This window comes from Cupressus sempervirens, chromosome 6, assembly GCF_028749045.1.
Source record: "Cupressus sempervirens isolate cs-2001-9-10 chromosome 6, ASM2874904v1, whole genome shotgun sequence".
NCBI classification, from domain to species: Eukaryota; Viridiplantae; Streptophyta; class Pinopsida; order Cupressales; family Cupressaceae; genus Cupressus; species Cupressus sempervirens.
In genome coordinates, this window is record NC_143123.1 from 710,319,837 (window position 1) to 710,342,281 (window position 22,445).

Below are 22,445 nucleotides of genomic sequence, written 5' to 3' on the forward strand. Positions count from 1 at the left end.
TTAATGCTAACTTCCGTCATTTGCCTAGTGGCATCTCCTTGGGGAATTGTAAAGTGGATAGATATTCACAGATGCTTTTGTACCACTCCAAAAGGATGGTTATACAAAATAAATGCGCATTCAGGAAGTCATCATTAACTCCTTCCAGCAGCTCCCTCGACCTCATCCAAGATAGTTGATCGGCTATAACATGGCTCTTCCTTAGTCGCACCACAATGGTAAAGGTAAACTCCTATAGTAGCAACAACCATCTGCTCACCCACCCCTAAATAATGGGTTTGTTTACTAAGTACATCAATACCCAGTGGTCTACATAGAATATGAAGGGCATTGCCAACAAATAGTGTCTGAACTTTTATATAGCATACACCATTCATAGAGCCTCCCACTTTGTCATGATGTAGTTCTTCTCTGCTTTTGACAACAATCTGCTAGCAAAGTAGATAGGATGATCTAGGCCATGATCATCCATTTGTGCAAGCGTTATGCCAATTGCAAAGTTAGATGCATCCACGTGCACGTGAAACTCTTTATCCAAATTTGGGTATGCCAGAATTGGTGCCCCTACCAATCTCATTTTCAGTTCCTTAAAGGAGTTTTCTTGCTCCGTACCCCAAACATAGGGTTCCCCTTTTCTTGTCATCCTATTGAGGGGGCATGAAACTTGAGCAAAGTTCTTTATGATCCTCCTATAATATCCAATGTGCCCTAAGAATAATTTGACTCCATTGACATTGGTCGACGCTTCTATCTCTACGATCACACATATCTTGTCGAGATCAGTTTTGAGTCTTGTCTCACATTTAATGTGTCCTAACAATTTACCCTGAGGTACCATGAATCTGCATTCCTTCAAGATCAATGGAAGCTTGGGCTAACAACACCTTTCCATGCATTCCCTGAGTGTTGTCAGATGTGTGTCTTGTCCATGTCCAATAAAGATATACCAATCATCCAACAAGGCATGAAAGTTCTCTACAGACATTTTATCAAAGATGTGGAGGATTATTCTTTGGAAGGTTTTTGGCCTATTGCACAAACCAAAGGGCATCTGGTTATATGCACAGATGCCATCTTCTACCATGAAAGTGATCTTCAACTTAATCTGCATCTGCTATCGATATCTAGTTATAACTAGAGAACCCATCCATAAATGAGTACATTTCATGTCCAACAACTTCTTCAAGTATTGTATCTGTGAACGAGATAGGAAAGGGGTCTTTTATAGTGACAACATTCAAGCATTGCAACACAAATACTAATTTGGTTTGCCTCCTTTTTCAATGATATAACAATGGGCAAGACCCATTCACTTCTCTCAACTCGAAATATAATTCCTGCCCCCAACATGCGTTGAATCTCTTCATCAACCCTAGCTATGTATTTCTTATTCGTCCTATACGGTCTCTTCCACACAGGTATCGTGCCAAGCACTAGGGGTATACGGTGTACGCACAACTCTGGTGGTAAACTCTTCAGGTCCTTGTAATTCCATGCAAATACATCTTTGTACTCCATGAAGATTTTGAATGTTGTCACCTTCAACACAGAATTCCAATAATCGCCAACTAGTATATTGCATAGACTCTCTTCATCCCCGAGATTCGTAACCAGTACGGATGGCTCTTCATACTTGATTGATTTCCTTGCGTCAAAGTTGTGAGCAAGACTTCATAATGTCCCCGATTTAGTAGCTTCCTGGAATTTGGATTTGTCAGCTCATCAACGCAACCCCGTGAGTTGATGTTTGGTTTTGGGGGTCTTTGATATAGATTTGCTATTTTTTGACTTACCATTTTTAGTAAGTCACTTTTGGCCAGTTCCTATTTTCGTTAAGGCGGTTCTAACATTGTTGGTTATTTATCATTTGTTTTTGGGCTCTAGGCAAATTGATTTGGTGAAGTCATATTTATTGCAATTATTTTGAGGCTTAATAATTATTTAATGTATTGGTGATTAATTATGGTGCTTTATATTATAAAGTGGTTGAACTTTATATTATAAAGGGATGTTTAAGTGAGAAGTGTCAAGGTGAAGACAAGTTACACAAGTCTTGTAAATATGACTTCATTTGAAGAGAAAAAAGCATCTTGAACATTATATTTATTTGCTCACATCATCTGGTTGAGGGTTTGAAGAAATTTTTTGAGTTTGTCATTGATAATTGTGTTGTAGTATACAATTATTAGATCCTCCTACTGTGTCTATAGTGGCTTGCAGGTTGGGGAAAATATCTAAAGTAAAATGAGTATCAAACTTGCTAGGAATTCATATTGGGTCCGAATTCATATGGTGAAGTCTGTTTTCTTTCACATTATCGCTGATCAAGACTAAGACGTGAGCTAGGCAAAGTCGTGAGTTTAGGCGGCGGTATCTGAGGACTTAATCCTATGTCTGTAAGCTTGCAGGTGTGTTAGTGTGACATGCACTGGTTGTGTAATACTATAACGGCCAGCATTGGAGGTTCTAGAGGTCATGTCCCTACAAAACCATCACCTTAGCCATCAAACACCCTAGCCGTTAATTCTCATAGCAAAAGCCGTCTACAATCCCAAGTGGAATTCCTTCTACAGCTAAGGTTGGCGTTGGGGAACCAACGTATGGAATATTGAAGGATAATCGCAGGTTACCTCTTGGCCATTTATACTACAAATAAGGTGCTCCCTTTTTAATTTGTAATTCAGTTTGTTGATTTCATTAATAAAGGATTACAAGGATTTAAACCAGTTACAATCTGATTTTATGTATTATTTCAAACAAGATCTTGAAATTGTTGATACACATTCATAAGGCAAAATACACAAAATTGAAATAAAATCAGAAAGACATTGACATATTGCAAAACAACATATTGTGTATCATTGGGAGCCAATTCAGCTCTTTATCCACTTGTGCATCATTGGGAGTATGTTGTGCGGACTCTCTTTATCCTTGAGATTCGTAACCTGTACGGATGCCTCTTCGTACTTGATTGACTTCCCTGCATCAAAGTTGTGAGCAGGACTTTCATTCGCTCGAGCTTCTCCTTCTCTATACTTCTTGAACTCCAGTGGAAAAACCTTCTCTTCTGCACCTATTCCTTCCACTCCTATCATATTGCAACTCGAAAGTAACTCGTAATCCTCCATTTTCCAATGAAAGAGTCCGTTCAAGGATTCCAAGTCATCTTCCAACGTCTTTCAACTTCCAATGCACTTTCATCATTAGGCTCCATCCAATCTCTTCCCCCATCCCTTCCCCTGGACTCTATGATGGATTCAGATTCCGACGCCATCTCCTCACTCACCATTTCTGTCCAAAGGTCAACAACGAACTTCCTTCCATCGCTCTCCAATGAAAGTGTATTTCTCTTCCAATTGTGGTTTGCCCTTGCTGTTACTAGCCATCCCCTTCCGAGAATGGCATCATATCCCTTCTTCAATGGAATCATGATGAAATCTAGTACGAATGGGTGGGTTCCAATGGTGATTGGCTGAGCCATCAATGTTCCCAGAGGTTTGATTCCATGTTGGTTTGCATTGAGTAAGTTGAAGGTGGGGGGCCATAGAGTAGGGTTCCCAAGTTTCTTCCATGTCTCCTCCAAAAGCACATTTACCCCCGACCCACCATCCACTAAGGTATCGATGAGGATTGTCACGAGGATACCCATCTCCACTACCACGGGGTACCATCCATTGTTCAACGCGAGTAGCATAGGGTCTAGTGCTGATCCTCCCACAACGATTGGTTATTGTGTGGTGCTAGCACTTGATTATGCAGTGAAGGTGTTTAGTAATGTTGTCTTCAACTGGGGTAAGGTGTGGAAGTCTTGTATTTTAATTGGAACCTCCATTTACAATATCTTCCCTATTATGTTATTTTCAGCCTCTGTTCGTCCAGAGGTACTTGTAGCCATAGGTGAATCCCCCTTCGCTTTCATTGCCTTTTTTATTTCCTCTTTCGCCTCCAATACGCTCTGCTTCTCTGTACGAGGATTAGGGTACATGGCTTGCTTCGCTTGATAATGAGTGACTGCCAATACTTCTTCTTCTTCTTCAATGTTGAGTAAGTTCACCCGAGGCTTCGGGCAATTGGCTTCTTCATGATCTTTGGGACCACACCATTGACACAATTTTTGCAGTGTGGTTCTTTTCACTATCTTGGGCGAAGTGGCCCCACTGATTGCACGCCTGACACTGAATCATCGGTCGGCCCTTCGAATCATATTGCATTCAACTTCTGTTCTCATTACCTCCTCTTCCTCCTCGCTGATTATTTTGGAACCCACTAGATGAAGTATTGTTTGTTTGTTAGTTGGTGGCCCTAGAGGTAGATGGTTGTTCCTAAGTGAAAAGCACTCGTGGCCCTCTTGTCTTTAAGTTATACGAGCAATCCTTGGTGAAATGGCCCATCACTTGGCAGATGTCACATAATGACTTTTTAGGACACGCTCCTTTTGTGTGTCCGCTTTCTTTGCACTACTTGCATCACATTTCTCCTTCGTCATTCCACCCTATGTCTCCTTTCATTGTCTCGAACTCGTGCATCATGCATTCCATATCCTTTTGTAAGGCTTGTACTTTTTTATTAGATTCATCATCACTACTACTATCCTTGTCTAAGGATTCGTCGGTCTCGGATGATGACTTGCTTTGCTTCTTCTTCTTTAAGGTTTTGCTTTCACTTTCCAAATTCATCGCTTTGTCGTATGAATCATTGTACGATGTTGGCGGTGCAATCTTCATTTTTCTTCTTAGAGACGTATTTAATCCGTCAACGAACCATCTCTTCTTTAATTCCTTTGTCGGTTGGGTTTCCATCTTCCCGAACAATTCCTTTAACCTTCTATTGTATGCTTGGACAGTTTCCTTCTTTCCTTGCTTAGTATTGTAAATCTATGTGACAATCTCATTATCATCCCGGAGCAGTTTAGATTTTGTTTGGAATTCTTTCCTGAGATCATCCCATGCACCTATTTTCATTCTGTCCATGTCCGAATACCAGTTGATAGCAACACCCTGTAGGGTTGCAGGAAACTATTGAACCCATTCATCTTTATCCGTAACACCATTTGCCACTCAAATAGTTTTACACATACAACAATGTCTGACAGGATCTTCCTTCCCGTCACTCGTAAACTTGGGTAGTTTCTATTTCGGCCCTGCCATAACTGGTGGCCGTTGTGTTGCTATAGGTGGCCGTTGTGTTTGTAACAATTGTTGTTGCGTGAACTTGTGCCTGTGCGCAATGCGGTGTAATAACTTCTAAGAAGAGATGTGGTCTACTATCGAACTATACTCGCTCAAACGGTGTAACCGAGGCAAAGTAATCACCATGTGCTCGTGCTCCTTCAGCACCTTGAGCCACACTAGTTCCCTCTTTACTTTTGTCTGGGTTCTCCACCCATGACGTATGTAAGTTCAAAAACTCCTCCCTCGTCTCAACCAAATTCAACCTTTCCACATCTCTTCGAGTAATTCATCAATACTTTTCGGTCGCAAACGGTTAGGTGAACCCTACTCTCTGTTCAGTGCACCTACTACAACACCGAAGTCATCCTCTATGACCCAACCATTGTACCCGTCAACGAGTTGCCTAAGCCTTTGCTATCACTCGACTTGTTGTCTAAGGATCAAAGCTCTTTGTGCGGCACGAATATCATCATTATTTTGTTCATTTCTATTTTTATTTTTGTTCAACTAATTTGGCATTAATCCTCAAAAAACATCATAGTTAACAAGAACACTTTTATTTATGTAAGCCTCTGTACATCATTATGGTCGTCTGTGCGACCATTACAAAGGTTAGTGCTCTTTTTCACTCACACTCTATTCACATTCCCATGGACTATGACTCATGGGTGGGACCTTTAGCTGTTTTTATCACGCTCTTTTGTTTCCTAACAATTGCATTCCTGAAAGTTCCTAAGGGTCTATTGCCTTTGCTATTCCCACTTGATCTCCTCGCATTGTCGTCTCTGTGCCAAAAAGGCTTGTGCAAACGGTCTAGGAAACTAATGCAATAGTCATTTGGTGGTGGAGCTCACATTTAGTGAGTCCCAGACAATGTCCTCCAAAACCTCTTCCTGTACGGCTTCTTTCCGTACAAAGGTTTCAATACTCGAGTGGAACAAAATGTGGAAGTTCTTTGTTAGTTCGTGCTCCCCTTCAAACAACTCAGATATTCCATTTTCATTAACTTGCACATTCTCCTCCAGAGGTATTCCCATTCACTCTATTTGTGATATGCCATTGGTCACATCGCTTTCCCCAGATTCAAAACGACAACGGTGCCAAATGTTTACCCTCGTGGGGTAACAGAGACTAATTATGTACAAAAAGTAAAGTACTCAACACAAAATAGAAAGAGAGATGGTAATATTATATTCATTCATTGATACCGTACACAAATGTACTCCATACCAACATGTCTCAATTAAAGGAAATAGTGCATACATATAGTGTCCAAGGTGTCGCAAGGCAAACCGTCGTGACCGTGTAACTCCCTTGGATGTACCAACCGTCTAACTACCCAATAACCCGACAACACAATTTCCACAAGTTCAAAATTGCCTCTTGTTGATGCGAATTTTGTATCACTACATAACATATTAGTAATTGAATATTTGATACGGAGTATCAAACATACAATTCCTCTCTTGAAAAGTTATTGCTCATGGGATATGAGAATAACTCCAATGTTCCTTACTCTTGTGGATACTCACTCAATTTTATCGATGTGATTCACTGGTAATCATGTAGGTGGCCTTACACAAATTGTTAAGGATGACTTGGACTTTGGTGGGATGATGGAGATGGTGATTCGGTGTGAATCCTAGATGACGTTGATGGAAAGTGATGGTGGTGGAGGGTGAATGGTTCTTATGACTAGTGTTTTTCTAACTTTCTTCTCCTAAGTTTTAAGTCCTAAATTACTTGCTACCCTACCCCAACCCCTATGGATGGAAGACTAGCAAATGGACTTGGATCAAACCTAATGAAAGCTAACCAGCAGCCTCACTTCCACAGGTGCAATGATTCAAAGGAAAAATAAACTAGTTCGCCACACAAGGCTTCCTAACAAGCCGCTAGGATGCTAGTGGTCTAGTATTGATCCCTATCAAACACCTACTAATGCTACCATACAACTGTCCATCTACTTTACTCCTACTTAGCAACTTGAAATGAAATTTGCTTCAACAACTTGAAAAGAAATCTACTCTAACTTTTTGGAAGTAGAAACCATGCAATAATACCAAAGGCCCTTAATCACCATGCAAGTCACAACAATGAGAAAGAAATAGCGAATTTTGGTATTATCTTATGCAACAATTTTCTCCGACCCTTACAGATGAGAGCAAATGGCCTTTTATAGATGCCAAAATTACAATCAACGATAGAGATCAAAAGCAAAACCGACGATCCAAATTGAATCCCCAAAACCCTAATTAGGGTTGCCACCCCATCGGCCAACGAGAAGACATCACCTCGTCAATGGACCAATGAAAAAAGTGTAAAAAGTGGCAACCAATGAAAAGGCACCAAAATGGCAGCCAATCAAAAAATGACACTTGTCCTATTCTAGAAGAAAGAGAAAAATTGCCACTTGGGCTTACATTAAATGATCTTCTAATATGACTCTTCCTTTTTCTTTCATTCTTTTAGCTAAGGCAAGGAACCTAGCTAGCCTTTCGTTGACTTCCTCTATAGGAGGACAAGGTGTGTGCTTTATCTTGAGCTCCGCCGATTTCATCACGTTGTTTGCTGCTTGTAGTGTCTTCTCATGATCTCTCTCATATTCCTTTGCGAATCCAATGAAAGCATTTAGGGAGGAAAGGGTGTTCAAATGTTTTTTCTTGACGGCAACCTTTCCTAGCTCATCCAATTTTGATCCAGGTTTTGGCTCATTGATATCTCCTTCCCTGATGTCCTCAAGATCAAGTGTCATCACAACATCGCTCATCATGGTTGAAATGGAAGTATTGATGCTTGGGCTGTGTTGTGCAACCGCCTTCTGTATCTCTTCGAGTATTCTCAATCTAGTAGTCAAGGTGACAAACCAAGATTCGACCGTACCCAATCGTCTCTCATCAACCAACTTGGCCCTCTGTAAATATGCCTCCAGTAGCCCAATGAACGCTTGTAGCCTAGGAATAGATAAATCTTTGATGGGAAGGAAATCCTTCCACTCCTCTTCAAATAATCTGAACTTGTCCCTAACAGTCACTAATGACCGAAATGTCGAGATGAAGGAAGGCAAGAAACTTCACCCATCTTGGATTGTATCATGGATCCAATCCCTAACTTCATGTAGTTGAGCTGATATCTCTTCCATATTGCTCTCATTGTCTTGAGGAAAGGCTGCCTAGTGCAATTATTGGATAGGCTGGCAATCTCTCCAATATTGTTCTCGGCCTCCAACTTCACAATCCTTTCATTTTCCTTCCTCAACCTTTCTCTGATTGAAGCTATACCCTCCTAGATCTCTTCACATTCCATATCATTCGTGTTTCTTTGCAAGTCGTGTTCCACTATTTCATTTGCCACCATCTTTGCCACTTGTTTCTGGTTCTCGCTATAACTCTTTTCTATTAATCCTCGAATGTCTTCTACCATTCGGGCAATTACTACCTCACCTCTTGGCATAAGCATTTGCCTTAACCATAGTGGTGCAGTGCATCTCCCCAAATCTAGATTCGGTTCGACTAACAAAGCATCACCAACGGTCTCAAGTGCCAAACTTACTGCCTCGATGCCAATCAGCCCATCTTCTTCTCTACTAGTTTCTTCCATATCATCTCCTTGTTGGTTTTCTGAGAGAGGGGAGTACTCGGTGCTTTCACTATAACCACTTGATTCTGAATCAGAGCTTACTTCCACCATGGCCCCTTTATCACTTGAATTGACCTCTTGGCTTCTAGCCTCAACTATGCTTTCTCTTGATGGAACTGTATGCTATCTCTTGGCCGAAGTTTCCAAATGTTCTTTGCTCTTCTCTACCTCTAAAGCTCTACTGTTGCTGACTACTTCTTTCATTCCTCTATCCGACTGATTCTGTTTGCCCCTCTTTTCACTTCATCATCTCATAAGTAAGGGGTACCTTTTGCCTTTGTAGCCTCCTTAATCTCTCATTATACCATGACTCAGTATGCGATTATACTGCTCTTGTGACTGCCTCCAAGGAAGGATCCTGATGGTCATCCCAATCCACTGGATTCAATTTTGTTCCTTCCACTATATCATAATCTTCTCTCAGCACATTTCCATCATCCTCCAGTTGACCAGGAATATCAAGGCCTCTCCATTTGATATCTCTCATCATGTTCACCGACAATCTTGAGAAAGCTAGCTTTCTCACATGAAATTCATCTTTGGCGTCGGCCCAAAAGTCCTCAATAGTGGGAACATGCTTAAATTCATTTCCATGAGATACCTTGATAAGACCATTAGGATCAAACCCTTGCCTTGCTCTATAACATCCTAGAGGATACCATTCCAATTCTTTCTCCACAGTTGCAAAGGCAGCCTGATTGGGGCAACTATCATTGTCAATTGCGAGTGAGAAGGTAATGCATGTTTTACCTTCATTTCTCATTATTCTATCATAGTACTCAAGTTGCCCAGCCAATTCCATCAAAACAACCTTGTCGGGATGGTATCTTGGAAGCCTCTGGGGACAAATTGTACTCTCTGCTACTCTAATGTAGGTGAATTGCGGAAATTGGATGAACCAACTTCCAAACTTCTTTATCTTTGCCTCTGCTTCTAATGAAAGTCTCTTAGCAGGTGTCCTTTGTAGTACCCTTACTATCTTCATGGCAAAGGCATCACAGAATATCTTGTAATCCTTGTTTTTGTGCAAATGGAGTTGTGGATAGCATTAATGCACCAAATATTGCCCCAGCCCCTTGCCAACTTCTCCTAAAGCCTTAAGTCCCAGACTCTTGTACAATCTAGCAATTAGGTAAAACAGATAGGATCCCATGTAGAATTGCTTTTGGTTTTGGACGGTTCTAAGTTGCAATTCTAAGTTCTCGCTTATGATCCTAGCCCAACCAAATGTTCTTTTCTCCTTTTCAATCTCATCAATGAAGAAGTACATTCAGTTTTCAAATTGCATCCCCTGAGCTAGGCCCATGATCCGACTGAGAAGTACTTCGAGATCTCTGTATTCTGATTTGAAGTCTACCACTATAAGTCTCGATGATCTGTTGATGCCTTTCCTACCCTCATGTAGCCAATTCTTCTTTAGATGTGTGAAATAGGCCTCCTGGTTTTCCTGAAATGATTTAGCCGCTTGATCCATCATCACTACTATCATGTTCTTGTACTGAGGAATGTTAAATGTTTCTTCGATTGCTTGTTCGCCAATGTTGGCCAACACCCTCTTCCCTTCGCCAAAGATGATGGATTTACCGATTAGATCAAACTGGGATGCACACTCCATAACCAATTCTGGATAGGGCAATGTAGGAGGAAAAGTTGCTGCCTGCACAATTCCGCTTTTGTATATCTTCTTTGCCAAGGGGGATTGTCCTTTTAGTCTATCCTTTACCCATATCATGTCTACTATACCGATATTGGTGTCGGTTATTCGCTTCACTTTCAAGAAGAAAGGTGTTTTGGGCATCATATCCTCTTTGTCTTTCTTCGTGTTTGTCCCCTTAGGATTCTTGCTTGTACTAACATCCTCCATCCCATCGCCCTATTACAAGATGGTAAAGTGGTGGACAATAGACAAGCAGAACCAAAGGAGGCAATCCTTAGACTAGAACAAAAGAAGGAAGTCATCTTAAGGACCCCTTTCAACTCTAAATGATTAAAAGTCACCTCTACCAATAGCCGGATCTTGACTTTTTTGGATTTAGGATCAGACTTTGAGAATTTCAAATCCCCTTGCAAATTAGAAATTTAAACATTTGAAACTATCCACCATTAGTCGACAAAAATCAGGCTTTCCTCATGTATCTCCTCTCCCAACCAAAATCGCCTAAGTCTGATATAAAAAGTACAGTCCCAAATGGAGAAAATCAGACTTTTACCATGTATCTCCTACGGCACAAGATCAGGTCTGCTCTTCAAAATTTGCCAAGAATGGAAAGTTTTTCCTTCAAACACATCTTCCCAAGCATGGAAAGTCTCCAATTTTCCCTCAAAATCACCTAGGGCATAAATCGCAGCCCTAGTAAAAGGAGAAAAGATCACCAAATAATGCAAAAATCTGCCACCAAGGAAAATAGCCAAGGTCTGAAAATGGTTGATTGCAAACAAAATTGCCCCAAAATGCAAGAAAATCTGCCTCCCAAAAGAAATTGCCTAGGAGGAGAAAAGCTGCTCCAAATCCAAATTCGCCCAAAATGGAGAGAGGACTGCTCTTGCTAAATTGCCAACCTTGAGGAGGAAAAGTGAGAAGTGAGGAGAAAATGGGAGGGAGGCCTCCTCTTATACCCAACTTTCCAATTTCCTCCTAGCTGGCCGACTTGGACCCTAGAAGCAAGAAAAACAATAATTAATGCAAAATTATAGCCCAAAATTAAATACTTAGCTAAAAATTAATTTTGTCAAAATGAAAAATTGCTTTTTTAAATTGCCAACTAGTTCCAAATTGCAAAAAGAAATTAAATAATGCCTTGGGGGTTAAATATTTCCATTTAATGAGGATTTAGTAATTAATACGTCATTAAAATTGGATTTTGGCTAACCAAAAGTCATTTTTCAATATTAAATTACCAATTTCATTAAAGGCAAAAAGTTTTCAAAGCATTTTTAATCTATTAAAGACAATTTTTGCAATTTTTTTATCCAAATCGATTCTGCTATGCCATTTAAAATTTTTGACAAAAATAAAATTACTTCTAGGGTCTAAAATTGATTTTGCAATATGGTCTCATTTCTACAAAATCAATTTTTTTCACCAAAGAAAAATTTAAGATTTTCCAAACTCAAGTCTTAACAAAATTTCCCTTTTGAAAATTATTCAAATTTACACAGTTATATCCGGATTTTCAAAAGAAAACGTGTAAGTACAAATTTACAATTTTATCCTGCCAAATGTTGTCTCTTGAAATTTTGTCCGGCCTAAAGATGAAATTGGTCATTCAGGAAAATCAAGTTGGAACCGGGTGAAAATAAACCTAACCCTCTCCCCTCTGGCCCTGAAGGTGTCCAAGACTTAAAATTTTCAAAAAAAAGAATCAAAATTTTTTGGACAACTCAAAAATTTGCCAAGGCGATTAAAAAAAAGGGGGGTCCCCAAAAATTTTGGGGCGATGGTGTGAGAACCTCACAACACCTATAAATATGAACTATTGAGATTGGATCTTAAAATGGAGAGCTAGAATGGAAAGCTATTCAAATAGGAATGATTTATGTAAATAGGCAGATAGGATGAAATTGACTAAAAAATGGTACCATTAACAGATGCAAACACATGAAAGCTTAGGATGAGCGCAAATGCATGAGAAAGATAAGATTGAATCGTAATGTTAATCATAGTAGCTTCGGTCAGATATTAGGGTGATTGATTTGATTATATATATAAATTTCTATGCTCAATAATCATCATAAATCTTTGAAGTTAAATCAATCACCCTTATACCTAAATTGAAACTCAATGACAAGTATACTGAAATCTGCATTTGCAGATTCTGAACATATTTATTCTTCTCTTGTCAATATTGAGAAATGATCTCAAAGATTGGTCGAACAGATCAAGTAATGATCGTTCATATTGAGCCTGTCTTAGATCAAGATATGATCTATCATATTACTTGCAGATCGACGACTTGTTGTTTAATATTTGACCAAGTCTTAACAAATCAGATTAAGGTGATAACTAATATTTGTTTAAGTAATCCATCTCATGAATGGACATGAGACATGTCCATTCATGACATGTCTTTTGACGAAGTGTCTTTTGGAAACAATATTTATTGCCACCCAATCATTCAAGAGAAGCATCGAAAATCAATAAATGCTTTCTCATCTTCAGATCAGCAGCTTCAGAATTGCAGACAAATCATAGACAGATTTGAGCATATAGTTTATTCATTGCCTTAATAATTCAAGTTCATTCTTGATTCAATCTGGTCATAGCCTGCAAATACAAATAGCAAATTAGGATTGCAAATCTGCAAATTAGAAGACTTCTATCAATCTGATAATGAACTGACATACATTAACATGGTATCAGAGTCATGTTCCTTTGAACAGAGCTTTACCATGTAAAGGAAGATTCCTGCCTGTTAAGATTTAGAGATCTGTTACCATTAATAGAGGAAACTTAATGGGAAGCAAATATATATGGTCGATACACAAAGATCATTGAATCAACCCAATAACAGATCATAGTTCATATATATGCGGCGGTATATACAATAAGGAGCATGATAGATTTACATCGTATGCAGATCGAGATCATTAGTAGACGCTGTCATATTAGTCAAGATTGACTGATATACCATTGCAGATATTGAATGTGACATTTGGTCCAAGTCTTGGATCAGAAATTTCCTAAAATAAGATAAGCACAGTCATTGAACCAAAAGACCACGTTGACTCCTTCAAACCCAGTCACAGTCAACCCACAACTTCATCAAGGTGAGCCCACGAGCAGAAGGGTGGGAGCCTAGTTGGTGAGAGCCAAGTATCACTGCAAAGAGGTAGATGGGTTGTGAGTCAAGTATCACTAGTTACTAACTCAATGGAGACTAGGTTTCAAATCCCACATTTAGCAAACTATTGAGGATGCTATTGAATTGTTTGAAGCATTGATGAACTTTTGTAAGATGACATAGATGTCCATAAGGTGGAGCTGAAACTGTAATTGCTCATAATCTGCGGAACCCAGCAGATGTAACTTTACAAAGCATGGGTCTTAGCAGGAGAAGTCTTTGGTGGGGCAGATCAATATGCCTAAACTTGCACTCGCAGGCCACTAGTTAATGTCCTTCCAGTCATCTCCAGTAGAGAGCCATTCTTGCAGCAATATGGCAGCAGAGTAATCCAAACATACAAGTCAATTTTGATATTAAAGAACTGGAAACTCATGACATGTATATTACTGGCCTGAAGCATTGTGACTGATATGTAAGACAGAGACATATATGATGTGCGTAACATTTTTGTAATATCATTACTTGCAGAAATGCAACAACAAAATTGGTTCAAATACCTCGTAACTTGGTATCGAATAATGTGTCAAGGATATTTAACAAAAAGAACCAATCATGGTAGAATACTAAACATTTGGGAAGATCAAAGCCATCATTGAAATCAATGTTCTCTATACGCTACGTATCAGCAAGATGTTTGCATTCACCGGGCAAGCAATAAGTAATCACTTCATAGGCTTTGACGTATTAAAAATGTCTTTGATGTAAAATACTGCTTCAGGAGACTCTTATATGAATCCATTAAAGAAATGAATATTGATGGAATTACTATTACGGATTATAAAAAAACTACCCATTAAAGTATATATCCTGCAACTTATGGAGGTCATGATTAGTTGAACAGCAAGTAGTTTATTGGAATAATATATTGAAGGTTGTATATTACTTGTTGGGGAGAAAGGGAGCACAAGGAAAGCAATTACTCACTAAGTTGGGTCAATCGCTGAGTCACTGGGTTGAGTAGGGAACATATATTGAAGTTCCTTGGCAACATATCGGTGTTATGTATTGTATCTTACAGCTGTGGATGAAAATTGGAATATCCAGGCAGTAAAGAACAATCCTTAATTATGATCAAATCCAATCTGGTATCAGTATTCCTTGGCAACTAAATATCAATGCGATGAATGTGATATTGTCAAGTAACTCAACTATTGGCATGAGAAGTCTAATTGTGGTCTTCTTTGAGCATGTCCAGCAAGGTGCCAAATTTTACAAATATGAGACATCTCTAGAAATCATCATCAAAACTATGAGACATCTCTAGAAATCATCATCAAAACTATCTTTACTTTTGTTTGTTTAGAGTACCTAGATCAATATATACAACACGGAGATAGGTGTTGGCAACTCCTAAATATAAGTGTTGATCCATCTACACTTCAAAAGCAGAAATTGATTCCTCTAGATCTTATAAGTTATAACAGATCGATGCTTTACAATCCACAGAACGAATTAAGTTGCCAACAAAAGTGATTTCAGACTGATCTTCATCTGTTGACAAGGAATGACATTGAAAAAAATTGAAAAACATATTAAGGCAACAATTATAATTGGGGCAAATTCTTTATGATTGTCTCCCATTGGACTTGATAGTGACCGAAAACTCTATAAACAATGGAATAAGTGGAAATTTCAGCTTGTGGGGGAATAGGGGGGTGAATAGTAACCAATGTTTCATTCCCATTTGAACGATCCTTAGAAGGGAGAAGTCAGAGAAGGGACAAAATCAGAATCATCCCTTGATTTGACGCATATGGACCTTCACTGGAGCAGCTTAAATCAGGAAGGATATTGATGAGTATTCACTCCTAAATAATGAGATAAGTATTTTTTATTATTTTTTGAAAATTACATTTTTTTGCTTACTATAGAGTCATAGACAATCTCTAATATGTATTCATGTATGTATCATAAGAGCTGTTTGCCTCGATCTTTTCCTTTGTCTCCAAGAATGTTCTTAAAGGAAAAGAAGAATGGTGCATTAGGTATGCTATTGAGGCATTATAGAGGACTCAATCTTGACTGACGCTCCAAAGTGTTTTTGGATCTTGTAATGTCCCCTTTTTAGCATTCATAGCATGATGTTGTCGTTAGCCTATTTCCCCACGGTCCCGTAGGCTAACCAGGACATTAAAGGGGCTTAGAGGCCATTGGGCGTAGATAGTTTCAGTTGCAGGTCTTTCTGAGGGGTTTTGAGGCAACTTTGGACATACTTACTATTTATAATAAGTCATCTTGGACATGGGCGGACATCCAGTGGCAACGGTATGTCGATGGTAATTGTTTAAAATCGACAAGAAGACTTGTTTATCATTGATAAGATTTGTTATGCATTGATAAAGCTATTTTATAAAGTTAAATTTAAATATTTAACTTTATTAATGCATAGACTATAGTTTGTGGGAAATATTTAAATTAAAAGTCCCCTTTATTTTATAACACACTGGAGACATAAGTTACATAAAGGGAGTTATGTTTTATCCCGCATTGAGAAAACGAAGGATGAAGCTTTTGTGAGAACACTATAAAAGAAATGGAAGAGCTTCTTTTAAGCATGCTTGGGAAAATCAAAGAAATTGGGAAATTTTCTGGAGATCATGTCTCAATAGTTTGAAGGACGAAATCCCTTCAAGCTGAAAATCTTGACGCCATTGAAAGATATGGTCTTGAGATTCAATAGGGTAGCAGTCTGAAAAAAGCAGATACGAAAAAGCAGCCCAAAAAAGCGGAACCGAAAAAGCAGGCCGAAAAAGCAATCCAAAAAAGCAGAACCGAAAAAGCAGGCCGAAAAAGCAGTCCGAAAAAGCATTTCGAAAAAGCAAATCGGAAAAGCAAAACAGAAGGGGCAGCATTGAAGAAAATTATTACAACCATCTACAAGGTTCCTTTATTAGTATTGTTTTTTTAGGGTGTTATAAGTTTCAGCTGTAAGTGTGCATTATACCAGCATTATCATTTTGTAATCCATGCAAATGCCAAAGTCTTGGCCATATTTCATGAGCATTGTATTTTTTCATTGCAATTAAGAAGATAATAGTTGTTGGTGTCATTTAAGCAATTTAATATCATTATTTATTAGCGAGTTAATTTGCATACCAACTGTTTGTAAAAATGTCAGTTGGCTGTAGGTGTTCATTTCTCATGCTTAGATCATATATATGCACTGAATATTGTCAAAATTAGTAGCACACTCATGTTAGGTCATTGTGTAGTCCATTATAGTCTTCTAGCACAAGATTCTCATTGATGCAAAATTGTAAAAAGAGTCATTTAAAGCCAGCTGAAATACTATATCAGTCATACATCCCTTGCATGTGAATTGTTTGATGAAATTCCTTGAGCCTTCATCAGCATTTTTTGAGAGCAGATTTGAGGAGGGTTATTACAGTGGTATCAGAGCTTGCTTGCAAAGTGTTTGACGAAATGTCAAACCACTGAAGTATAAAGTTTTTTGGTGTTTGAAGAAGTTATAACCTATTGGGGTTATTACAGATCTTAACCATATGTTCATCATGCTAGAAGATGTGAGTCTATTATCTTCTATTGGAATTATGTAAGGATGTCTCTTCATAACAAGGATCAGCTAGAGAATCTGATTCAATTGATCTTCACAAATAGATGGATAATTAAATGCTTACAATCATGGGATTAAGTTAATGACTGAAACATTTTCAAAGACGAGGAAAATAGCATTTAGAAGGACTCTAACATTACATTAGAAACAACCTTGGATGAAGAGGTTGAAAGGTTGACAAATGTACTTAGAGCTTTAGAAGGAAGCCAAATTAGCATGAATGGCTAGTGTAGCCAAATCTGGGGATAAATCTACATTTTACTCATGTTACTATGAATCAGACAAGTACATTTTTGTATGGGAAGTTGCTCTTCTGAACAATGTTGTGAGTATTAAATCATGTGCCTGATGATGAGTCACTTGGAACAAGATATTTTCAATGATTGGAGTATATTAACAGGACATGCCTCTGTTGCAGAGGGAGCAGCTTAAAGATCTTCATCTGTTGATATCCAATGATATTGATTCAGAGGGAGTAGACCATGTTGAGATGGTTTCCCTAACTTTCAATTGAGGTACATTATCACTAAAGAATAGACAGCCAACATTCTTGCCAAGCCTCATGCTAGAGAGAAGTTTTGCATACTTCTGGGACAAGCTTGATACGCTGAAGAATGAAGCCTTAGCTGAAAAGGAACTTCAGCATCAATGGTCTATTATTTGTATCCTTGTATATTCCTTCCTTTGAGAGAGAAGTCCGAAGTGAAAACCATTGTTTTCACCCTATGGATTGAGCCATAGTGGATACACCCCTTGATGTGGTTCATGATGGATGTCCTATGTGTGACGCCATCACGTGAGAGAATCTGTTGGGACTCTGTGACTTTGTGGGCCCCCTTGTGTACATTATTGAAAAGCAAAGATCTTTCGGATAATGAACACTTGTGTTTATCATTGTAAGGTAACGACTTTACAATGTTTAGTTCTCTATCATGATAAATATCATGTGACTTGATATTCGTGGACATCTCATAATAGGTAGCATCTCTTGGACATTTTGATAAGATATCATAAGACATGATATCTATTGCATATCATTAAGTTCTTTATGAGATAATCATGGTGGATATTATGTGACGTAATATCTATGGACATGCCATGATATGTCATGGTAAACATCATGGGATGCGATGTTAGTGCACATACCATAACTAGGATATAAGAATGTCATGTGACTTGATGTTCTCTATATTCCTTGATATCACAAGTTAGGTGATATCTAAATTGATTTATACTTGTTTATCTTCCTTAGCTAAGAGGGAGTGTTAATCATGGTAGCTCTGGTCAGATATTAAGGTGATTGATTTGATTATATCTATAAATTGTTCTGCTCAATAATCATCATAAATCTTTGAAGTTAAATCAATCACCCTTATACCTGAATCGAAACTCAATGACAAGTATGCTGAAATCTGCATTTGCAGATTCTAAACATATTTATTCTTCTCTTGTCAAGATTGAGAAATGATCTCAAAGATTGATTGAACAGATCAAGTAATGTTTGTTCATATTGAGCTTGTCTTAGATCGAGTTATGATCTATCATATTACTTGCAGATCGGCAACTTGGAGCATTTAATATTTGACCAAGTCTTAACAAATCAGATTAAGATGTTAACTAATATTTGTTTAAGTAATCCATGTCATGAATGGACATGAGACATGTCATGATATGTCTTTTGACAAAGTGTCTTTTGGAAATAATATTTATTGCCACCCAATCATTCAAGAGAAGCATCAAAAATCAATAAATGCTTTCTCATCTTCAGATCGGTGGCTTCAGAATTGCAGACAAATCATACAGATTTGAGCATATAGTTTATTCACTGCTTTAAAAATTCAAGTTCATTCTTGATTCAATCTGGTCATAGCCTGCATATACAAATAGCAAATTAGGATTGTAATTCTGCAAATTACGAGACTTCTATCAGTCTGATAATGAACTGACATACATTTAACACATATGATAGATAATCAAGATTTTATTTATTTAAATAGAGAGAAGAGATGCAAAATCAATTTTCGGCTGTTTGTAGTGAGGTGGAGATGAATTTTCATTCCATTTTTTAAATGAAATCAAAGGGAGAATGTTCATTATGATATTAGTATAATTATATTATTAGCTAGAGAGGCATTTATTAAATTAACTGCTGATGAGAAGTTAGACTAATCAATTAAATATTATGATGTATTTAATTCATTTAAGAAGAAACAATGTTGGATCAATGATGTGATCACAGAAAGTGACTGCATTAAGTTAGAATGCAGAAGTGAATTTTAAGTATCTACACCTTGATGCAAATGTCAATGCATTGCAGTTCTAATCGGCATGCTTTAAGTGCACACTACTGGGAGATATTCCAATACCCTCTTACCATTACATCAATGAACTTCCTTTATTAAGTGTTACTTATGCTCTAGCCTATGAACCCTTTAACAAAATTTGAAATGCCATAATTATATGCAGAGAGAGAGAGAGAGAGAGAGATTGTCAGTGCAACATATTTATTAAGACTTCAGGAAAAACAGCTGTGGAAAGCGATGGATCAACCTGAGGCAATCTGTCTCCCACTCCTTTGTTCTTTGAAAAGCATTCCATAGATCTACAACACCAACATTCATTTCCTTTGCTACATCCAAGCAGGCCTCAGCGTACTCCTGTGTTCGTTCATTTGTGCGATCAAGATAATTTCCAGCATTGGTTCCCCACTTGCGTCTGTATCAAGCAATTATTGTAAAATGTTACAAATATACCAAAAACTTGACAAATTATCAGCAAAGTATCATTTTGAAAGTTTTAAGATGACAGATTTAGTTCAAATGCTATCATAGAAATGAACTTGATTAATATGTCAAATGTTACAATATGTAATTAATGCTTTTGGCAAATAAATAAAAAGTGTTATGTCCCCAAAGTATGAGTATCAATATTTTGACCTAATTACCGTTTGTGTCAAAAGTAGAGTTTAAGAGAAATCTTTCACTTTGATTGAAGCCATGCAGCACAGTTGGGGTTTATTTATTATTTATAATCATAATTTGTGGTTAGATTTCTTCACTTAGCAATAACCAAATATGATAGACTCAATTGATTGCTAAATTAACATGAATGTGAGCCAATCATAAAAGTGATAAGGTAGGGCAATTTGATGAGGCACCCAAAAAACCTCCTACCTATTGTGAGGATTTCACACCATCACCCCATTGCAATGGGGACCCCTTTTTTTCTGATATGTTTAGGTAGTAGAATGAATTTGACAACAATCTAGGGTTTAGAAAGCATACTTAGCATATCAAATGTGAGAATTGAGCAAAAATGGCATTATTTGGCCAAGATTGAAAAATATGAAAATTTGATTGTGTATAAGCTAGGAGAATAATGGAAAATGTTCAAGTGCCAAAAGAATTAAACATTTGAAAAAATTTTGGCTAAGCATCAAAAATGAAAAAAATTTAAAATGTTTGGCAAAGCCTGGAAGTGAGATATTAATATAAATGTTTTTAGCCAAGGATATATAGATTTACCTAATTTTGGGTGAAGGAAGCACCTCTTTGTCTAAGTTTGGGTAAAGGAAGCACTTATTTGATAATGGAAAGAAAAGATAATGCAAAGTGGGGAAGGTAGGGAGCTCTAACCACAAAGTCCACTGCTACCAAGTTTGAATGGCCTTAAAAAGCTAAGACGTCAATCAGAGTTCCAAGCTAGGCCCTACACTCAAATATGTGATAATTTTTTGCCAATCAACTGGGCCCTATCTCAAACACATGAACCTAGATCTAAACGAGGATAAGCCTAAGTCCAAACATGTAGGTTCAAAACCAATAAATACAGCCTTAAAACCAATAAAAAAAAGGCTCTGATCTAAAACATGGGCCTGGTCTGAGTAAGACCAGGACATAATTCAATAAGAATGGGTTTGAAATGGGCCCCCAAAGGCTAACACATATGTTTACTGTATGGGGTAAATAGTTTAATGCATACAGACAATAGACAAGAACATAGAACACAGCAGTACTCCTTTTATTATTCGCATATATGCTGAAGAGATTACATAGTGCTTCCAATGATGATTACCACAATGATCCAAAGTCCATTCCGGACAGTGTACATATACCATTCCAAAGGGGTGACTCAACCGTCAAGCATCCTTTCGGATGCTAATCTATCCGTTGGCTATTTTATAACTTTACTGACAACATGCTAATCTACCCATCAGCTATTTTATAAATTTACTGACTACAACATAGACCTAATAAGGCCAAGATCTGAATGGCCAAGGTTTTTCATACACTGTGGGCCCTAAAACTCAATAAAGTCTGGCCTCAAAATTTGAACTGGAGACCTCAACCTAGCAACATGAACCCAGAAATTTAAATCAGGCCCTAGTTCGATGAAAATTGGGAGGGGAGGGTTTAGAACTTAAGATGTAGGCCCCAAAGTCTACCATGTGGACCAAGGACTCAGTGGGACTTGCCTATAACAAGTCAAAAGGGCCTTACAACGGACAAATGAACTCATAGCTGAAATGTGTGGCTCTGATTGGATAAATCAGACTTAGCATATAAATGGGTTAAAATCAATGAAGATCTGGACCCAAGGCTTTAGCGTGTGGTCACAGCTATATAAGGCAGGTCCTAATCAACAAATGGTTTCAAATCTACACTCAAAACTCGATGCAAATCATATGAGGCCATAAAATAGAATGGATTTAATAAATCAGACCCTTTGAAACAAACGTGCCAAGAACTTAATAGATCTGGCCTAAAATCATGGCACGCTGGCCTGATCTAGTGATGTAAGCCCAGATGTGCACACAAAACTCGATGAAATAAGGTCTAAAAGGTAGCATGTGGCCTTGGAATTCTAAAGCAGACCCAAATTCATGTAGCATGTGGTAGATCTGGACCTAAATTTGAGGTATGGTGACCTTACAACAATTGTATGAGACAATGGGGCCTTACATTAAGGCCTAGTCTTGATACATGTGGCCATGGGCCTAAAACTAAGGCAGATCTGGGCATTAAATTGGGTGAAGCTTGTGGACTAAAGGACATTAAATTGCATTTAATTTCAAAGTAGGCTCTGCCTTATATAAAACGTGTGAGCTTAAATTGCTGACAAGATCCAAATGAAATAAACTGCCCCCACCAAGCATGAGGCCTATGGCCTAATTAGGCAAAAAATTAATTCAAGACCAAGCCCAGTCTAGGCACCCAA

At 38.0% G+C, this 22,445-nt stretch overlaps 1 protein-coding gene across 1 annotated transcript in view; it reads right to left on the reverse strand.

Annotated features, from left to right (window-relative positions):
* LOC149554258 (GDSL esterase/lipase WDL1-like) overlaps positions 1-22,445 on the reverse strand; it is a 237,739-nt gene that overhangs the window by 76,675 nt on the left and 138,619 nt on the right. The window contains exon 5 of the mRNA XM_089789468.1: positions 19,779-19,943. Within this exon, the coding sequence (XP_089645594.1) occupies positions 19,779-19,943 (165 nt within the window). The remainder of the gene's footprint in view (positions 1-19,778; positions 19,944-22,445) is intronic.